The sequence below is a fragment of the Hyperoodon ampullatus genome (genome assembly GCF_949752795.1).
Source record: "Hyperoodon ampullatus genome assembly, chromosome: 2".
Classification (NCBI taxonomy): Eukaryota; Metazoa; Chordata; class Mammalia; order Artiodactyla; family Ziphiidae; genus Hyperoodon; species Hyperoodon ampullatus.
The window spans coordinates 21621286-21628989 of NC_136915.1; the positions used below are offsets into that span (position 1 = coordinate 21621286).

The following is a 7704-nucleotide window of genomic DNA, read 5'->3' on the forward strand; positions in this document are numbered from 1 at the left end:
GGGGCGTCAGGACACCTGACCGGTGCCGGGCCGCGGGGGCCTCCCGGATCCCGCTCATTTGCAGAGAAACGCCTCCTCCGGCCCGCCTCCCTGAGCAAACAGCGCCCGGCCCGCAGTGCGGGCGCGGGGTGAGGACCGATCCAGATGCTGCCCAAGCCCCAGGGCAGGGGGTGCGCTCTGCAGGGGTCGTCCCCACCCGGGCCACCCCCCCTGCTTCCCCCACCCCACCCCCGCCCCGCTCCAGCTCTCGGCCCTGTCTGCGCTACTTCTTTAGGCCCCCGGAAGCGCCAGGGGCCCACCGGGTCCCAGTGCTGGAAGCCTTCAAGCTGGGCCTGCACAAAGTAGGACGGAAAGGAGGGTCCTGGGCCTAGAAGGGGCCAGGAGGCTGGACTGAGCCAAGGCTCTTTCCCGCCCTCCCGGAGAAGGAGGGGCTGGGACGCAGGGGCGGAGCCAAGGGCGGGAATGGGCGTGATTGGGGGGGCTAACCTGATTGGTTGGCATGTTGGGCGGAGCCAAAAGGGTGACAGGGTGGGCTTGGAACTTAGACCTCGATACTGGTGGGGACCGACGCCGACCCTGCCCTTACCCTGCCATGGTGGGCCCTTATGAGAGTTCTCTCTCTCGATCCTGGAGACCCTATGACACAGCGGGAAGCTCGCCTGTGGGGGAATCTTCCCCTGGTGGGGAAGCCTATCCGAAACCCACAGGGATGGGAACGGCGACCCCTGCTGGAAGTTGGCCAGCTATTATGACTGTTGTGATTAGACTGTTGTGATTATAACCTGGGCCTCCTGTACCCCCAAAGGGCAGTACCCTTTCCCACCTGATGCTACCTCTCTTAACTCTCGGGGGGGGGGTACCTTGCACATTGGGGGATCCTCTGGGACTGCAGGAAGAAAGACCATCAGGAGGGTCCCAGTTCCCCAGGCTCTCTGCCAGTTCTTCCCTGCCGGCAGTCCTTGCAGGACCTCTACCCCTTTCCCCGAGCTTGGTGCCTCCTTAGCCGTTTGGCCTCTGTGATGACTGGTCCTGACACACGGGGGGACATCTTGCTTGTGGGTCATGAGTGGACACTGATATCCTTGTGTTCCTGCCTCTCCCACAGGGAGCTCAGATCCTGGCATGTACAGAGGGAGGAGTATGCCGCACCTGACCACGGCAGGGAGTACCAGCTGAGGGGGCACGTAGGAACTGTGAGACAAGAACGTTGCGGGAAGCAGCAGACAGGCATCTGGGCAGGTGCTGGAACATCTGTTCAGAAAAGAAGGCAGTGTGTTCTGTGCTTGGCAGCACGGTCTGCACCTTGCAGCGACCTGGAAGGCTGGACTGTCCATCGGTGAGCTGAGATGGTGGGGCTGGTCCCAGAAAGGTCCCAAACAGAGTGGAACTCAAACCCAGCCAGAGTAGATGGCTGCAGGCACCCACCCCACGCGGTGGGTAGCATAGTCTCTTCCTGGCTGTGTTCCCTGAACTGCCAGGTGGAGTAGGGTGTGAAGTCTGGCAAATACATGGTGACCTCCCCCTCCGCTACTGAAGCTCAGGAGGCCTCAACTCATCATAGAGAAAATCCTTTAATTTGTCTGCCTCTGCCCCGGCCCCCTCCCCAGGGCAGTCCTGGCACCACTGCTCAGGCTGGCTGCCCTTGCTTTCCCCAGGATGCTGAGGACACCTTGACCTTGTCCACGTCCCAGTCTATCTGCCTCTCTGATGGGGCCACCACAAGATCTAGTGCCCCCTGGTGCCATCGGGCAAGGCAGGCAAGAGACGCCAGGGGCAGGTGGGTGTGAGCAAGGCTGCAGGGCCGTGGTGCATGCAACCGATGGTGCAGCTTCAGGTGAACGTGCTGGGTGAAGCGACTTGGGCAGACACTGCACTGGAAGGGCCGGGCCTCTGAGTGCAGGCGCAGGTGAGTCTTGAGGTTGCTGGAGCTGCTGAAGCGTTTGTGGCACATCTGATGGGAATGGGCACTGGCGTCAGCTCTACCCACCTGGTTGACCCAGGATCTCTGCTCCCCCTCCCCATCTTGAAAATACCCCCCTACCACCTCCCTGTAATGCAGGCCTGGAAGCTTTCCCCCCATGATTCCTCCCTGGGACCCACAGTGTCTGGCAGATTGTAGCCAGTCAGACTGGGTTAGTATCTGGGTTCTTTTACTCCCTGCATGACCCTGTATAGGTGACTTCCCCTCTCTGATCTTTGCTCTCCTTATTGGTAACATGAGAGTATTAATACCTAACCTCATAGGTATGGTGGACTGAATGAGATAATCACATAGAACCCTTATGCGTGGGGCTGCAGCTTCAGTGGACGTAATTAACATTTTCTGGGAGCTGCTACATGCCAGGAACTGGTCTCGTGTACTAGTCTTCTCCAGGACTCTGGAGAAGCAGGACTAAGCACTACTCCTATATTACAATGAAAACGCAGAGGCTCACAGAAGTGAAGCCACTAGCCAAAGCTCACACAGCAAGTTGGAGGCAGAGCTAGGATTTGAACCCAGGTAGCCCGGACTATAACCACTATGCTGCTTTCATTTCTGCCTCTTTAAAACAGGGAAAGAGTCCGGGCCCTTCTGACCTCCCAAGGGACATGGTGAGGCTCAAAGAGGGAGGGAACTAACATTGAGCTGATGTTATAAGTAGTGTTTATATACTTTGCACACACTATAGCATTAACTCCTCCAACTATGCTGGGAAGTAGGCAATGGGTATCCCCAGGACCCCTAACTTCATTCTTCTCCCCCCACAGACATACATCTCTTTTCTCCTCTCCAGGCCCAGGGGGTGACCTCCAATATCACGTCCTGGCCCTTCCCTTCCACCTCCCTCTTCCCCCCAACCATTGCCTCCTGTCCTGTCTCCACTTGCTCAGGATGGTTGGGGAATGGAGGCCATGGGTGCCACCCCCCAGGGGCCTAGAATTCTTCCACAGCCTGCAGGAGTACAGGGGAGGGGGAGGATGGTCTCACCGGGCACTTGTGGGGCCGCTCCCCAGTATGCACCAGGTGGTGCTTCTGCAGGTGGGCCAGCTGGGTGAAGCTCTTCTGGCACAGGGCACACTGGAACGGGCGCTCCCCGCTGTGCACACGCAGATGGACCTGAGCCAGGTGTGGGAGAAATGCTGCCAACTGCCCAGAGCCCTCCAGCAGGGCCGGGGATCCTCTTCAAATCTCTACCCACATCCCCATAGGGCCCCCTTTTGGCATCAAGGCCTCTCAATCCCCCTGCATCTGTATCACCTCCCTGAAGGCCAATCTACCATTCCCCAGGATCCCCTCTCTCTCTCTGCTGCCCTGCAAGAGGGGAGATGGCTGTGGTCAGCAGGCCAGGTGAGGGGTACCCCGTGTGTGTGTGTGTGTGTGTGTGTGTGTGTGTGTATCTTGTGCAGTGCTTCTCGAAGTATGGTCCACAGACCCACAGCATCAGCATCACCTGGGAGGGTGTTAGAAATGCAGATTCTCAGGCCCCACCCCAGACCAGCTGAATTAAAATTTCTGGGGCTGAGCCTAGGAATATGCATGTTTACTAGCTCTCCAGGTGGTTTGAGGCTCGTTAAAGTTTAAGAATTCATGCCCTAGAGGATGCAGAAGGGCTGTTCTCCAATAACCGTAACTTTTCCTCAACTTCAGCAGGTACCAGCTCCCCCCAGCTTCCAGCCTTTGCTGATACACAGAGATGTGCCCATGGTTGCCCCCTGCTGGACGATGCCTATAATGATGCTTAACAGCACAGTGCTGATGTGCAGGATCCCACATGAAAAAGGCTGGTTGTCAGGTCTGTGGTCTAGACTCACTAAAATCTACCTGTTCCCCCACCTGAACTTCAAATAAGTAGACAAGAGGAGGCTTAACTGGGAATCAGAGAGGATGGTTGTTCAAGAAAGGACTTTGCCCTAGATGTTGAGAGACTGAGATCAAGACCTGACTGCACCATTAAATCAAGGTAACTTTGGGCAAATCTTTTCTCAGTTTCCCTATTTTTAACTTAAATGAGAGGATCTCATAGACAGTCTTTTAGTGTGGAGAGGACTCGTCTCTACGGATGTGAAACTGAGGGGCCAAATGAACCAGCCAAGGTCATAGGCCCTAGAGGTTGCCCAGGCGTTCCTTCTGGCTGTAAGGTCCTTGATTCCAGAAGCAGGATGGGAGCAGGGGGGTCATCGAAGGATGCCGAGGGGAGCCATGGAGCCCAGAGGCAGATACCTTGAGGTTGGAGAGCTGCCCAAAGCTCTTGCTGCACACGTTGCACTCGTACAGGATCTTGCCATTCTCTTTCTTCAGCGGATAAGGCAACGCCGAAGAGCCCACCTGGGAACCCGGCAGGGCCGACTTTGCTGCAACCACCCAGCCAGCATGCTCCAGCCCTGTGGAGTCGGTCCTGGCAGCTGCAGAGCCTGGATTCCAGGCCTGGGAGGGTTGGATTTGGCCAGAGGCTTGAGAGGCCCCTGGGTAGGGGTACAGGGTCTCCCACTGGGTGCTGGAGTGCCCAGCCTCATAGACATTCATCAGCAAGCTGGGCACAGCCATGGTGGTGTAGGAGGTGTTCTGGGGCAGCATGAAGAGGGGGGGACACTGCACAGAAGGTAGGCCCCCACAAGTGACCAGGTAAGGTGAGGGCAGGAGAAGTGGGTATGCAGGATAGAACGGGTGGAGGTGGGATGGGAGCTCTTTGGAAATGGGGGTGGGTGGGGGCCAGGACCAGAAAGTCAAGGGGCTGGGGCTCTTTTTTTCTTGCCAAGGGTTTGGGAAAGAGCTGTTGTGAGGAGAGAAGGGTGGGCCGGGGGACCCCTCGCCAGCTATTTCCAGCTGGCTTCCCATCTTGTCCCTGCTCAGAGGGTACTTGGCTGTGAGTTTCTCGCCATTGGAGGAGCCGGCAGGCCGCCTTGGTGGCTGGTGCCCTGAGCAGGAAAGGGAAGACGGTCAGGGCCACACAGACTCAGGTAAAGTTCTGCTCTGCATCAACCTGCCTGGCTCAGAGCTGAAAGAGGGCTCTAGCCTGCACGGCATCTCCCCTCTCTGGGCTTTCCTGGTCTGCAATTGCCCTTGCCAATAAAAGAGGCTAGAATTTGTGCAGCGCATAATAATTTCAGAGAGTGAAAGCGATCGATTCAAGAAACCTATTAGATGTACAGGTGGAGAAGTCAAGTGGGCAGTTGGGTGAATTGGTTTGGAGATTAACAGAGCAGCCTGAGCTGGAGACATAAATCTGGGTGCCATGGGCCCAAATGAGATCCCATAAAAGGTGGTCCTAGATCTGCTGTGTCCAAAACGGTAGCCACCAGACACATTTAAATTGATTAAAATAAGTACAGTAAAAACTTCAGTTCCTCACTTGCACTAGCCACACTTAAAAGGCTCAGTAGGTATGGTATCAGACAGCACAAGTACAGAGCATTTCCATTATTGCAGGAAGTTCTATCAAACTGCTACTCTAGGTAAAGAGAACAGGAGAGGAGGGGGGAAAGAAGAGAGAGGAGAGGAGAAGAGAGGAGATGGGAACAGGGGAGGAGAGGGGAGGGCAGGGATGAGGCGGCAGCTCTGGACTGAGTTCCTGAGCAGGGGAAGACTTAGGAGTTAAGTAATGGAGAGCAAGCAAGGGAGACGGAGGTGCAACAGCCGGTGAGGCAGGAGTTAAACTGGGAGTGATATAAAGTAAAATACTAAATAAGTATAAAGATTAAAAAGTAGATTGTCTGCTTGGATCCTCATTTATTCACTCAACCAGCTTTACTGAGCTGCTTTACTCTGTGCTGGGGAAATAAAGGACACAGCAGCATGGTCCCTGCCCCCCAGATCGAGTTGCATAAGGAAATGGGGGTATCGTAAGCAATAAACGTAGAACATAGGTTAGTGAGATTGTACTTTTGTGGAAGAAGAAACTGGCCTCCATGATGTCATAGAGCCAGAAAGGGCAGAACCAGGACTCCACCCCCGACTCCCTGACTCCCAGTCAGGGCTCCTGTCTTATAAAATAGGCCCCTCTAGCTCAAACGTTCTAGGCAGACAAAGCGCCACCCTCAACCCGCCGGGAATAGCTACGCCTACACCAGACCCCATACCCATGCCTGAGAAAACCACTGCCCACCTCCTCTGCTCACCTCTGCTCACGTGTCACCACCTGAGAGCCCCTCGCACCCCCAGGCAGAGCTCCAGCTCAAAATGTGGCAGTAACGCGTGCTTGAGGCTCTGTCCTCACGAGTGACACTGGGTCCGCAATGTCTCTCATCCCCAGACCTAACAGTGCTTCCCACCTCCAGCCTCCACCAAGGTGCAGCCCCGTGCCCTGGGCTTACTTGTGCTCAAGGCATCCTCTCTGAGACGCTGCGGGGTTGTGCCCGGGGGTGCCGACAGCAGGGTGCACAGGTATACGTCCAGGCCCTGAGGGCAGGCTGACAGGGAAGACCTGGCCAGTGCCAGTGGCAAGGGGCACAGCCAGCTGGCACAGGACGGGCCACGGGCATCCACTGTGTCTGGAAGTGGCCTGAAGGCTGGGAAGACCTGGAGGGCAGGGGGAAGGGACTTGGGGGCTAGGGACTGGGAGTCCCCTGGGATAGTCCCTTGAGATGGTTCCACCCCTAGTTTAATTTCCAAAGGGGGAGGAGAAGCTAAGACCACCCCCCAACATACACCCGCCTCCACCATGTCTGTCACTCAAATGGCTTCTCCTGCCCTCATCCGCGTTCCCAAGGGACTTACACATCCATCCCCAGGATTACCCTCCCCCTGCCCCAGAACCCCTCACTCAGCCCTGTTCTTCCTCCTACCCTTCCTTCCTGACCACCCTCAGACTATCTACTTGAATGGAGCCAAGGTGAACTTAGAGAAAATCCTCATCAAAGACTGTGTACCCCACAGGAGGGCCCTGAGCCTCCTCCCTCTAAGGCCCAGGTCACGGTCACACAGCCAAGCTTCCTGCATGGCCCTGTCCCTTCTCATGCCTCACAGGAGAGTCGGGCCCCTGGGGCATGGGAGAGGGTCTCTGGCACTTCCAAGGGCCCATTCCCATGATGTGCCGGGGTAGGGGTGCTCAGGACCAGGGGAATCTAGGTCCCTTCAGATTTTCCCCCTACTTCTTCCTAACATCCCCTCCTTCCAGAAGCAACCTGGCCTCAAAATTGGGGATGGGACCGCATCTTACCTGATCGCCTTGGCAGAGCTGGAAGTCCGAGTAGGGGGACAGGGAGCCTCCTGTGCTCCCCAGGGGCTTAGTCTTGTGGCAACAACCCAACTCTGGAGTGGGTTCCTCCTTCATGCCCCCACTACCTGCTGGGAAGACAGGTCAGTCACTGGTGAGCAGTGAAGGTCCTCCAAATAAGAGCCTGTCTTCGAGGGCTGGCTCTCCCAGGACACCACTGTGCGACCTTGAGTCAGTCACTGCCCCTCCTGGCCTCAGTTTCCCTATCTGCAAACTGGGAGGGTTGGACTGGCTGATGTGAAAGGACTCTCTCAGCGATGACATCAAAGCCAATGATGCTTTCCTGGTAGGGGCAAGAAGAGGATTGAATGGAGACTGGCCAATCAGAGGCAAAGAGCAGAGCTGGCCTGATCCCCATCCCTGGGGAAGGGAGGAGAGAGGAAGGTCCTCATGGAGGTACTTCCAGGTGAGCTCAGAGATCTGAGGAAACATTCCAGACCTCCTCAGGGCCACAGGGAATTGAGAAGCTATTCCAAGACTCTACCAACCACAGGCTCCTCACTGAGGGGCG

At 56.3% G+C, this 7704-nt stretch overlaps 1 protein-coding gene across 1 annotated transcript; it reads right to left on the reverse strand.

Annotated features, from left to right (window-relative positions):
* Positions 1–1627: 1627 nt before the first annotated feature.
* ZNF683 (zinc finger protein 683) lies at positions 1628–7250 on the reverse strand (the record flags this gene model as incomplete). Its single annotated transcript, XM_079720298.1, has 5 exons — positions 1628–1951; positions 2969–3097; positions 4202–4896; positions 6292–6496; positions 7137–7250. The coding sequence occupies 5 exons, from the start codon at positions 7248–7250 to the stop codon at positions 1628–1630; spliced, it is 1467 nt and encodes a 488-aa protein (XP_079576424.1).
* Between the last annotated feature and the right edge of the window lie 454 nt (positions 7251–7704).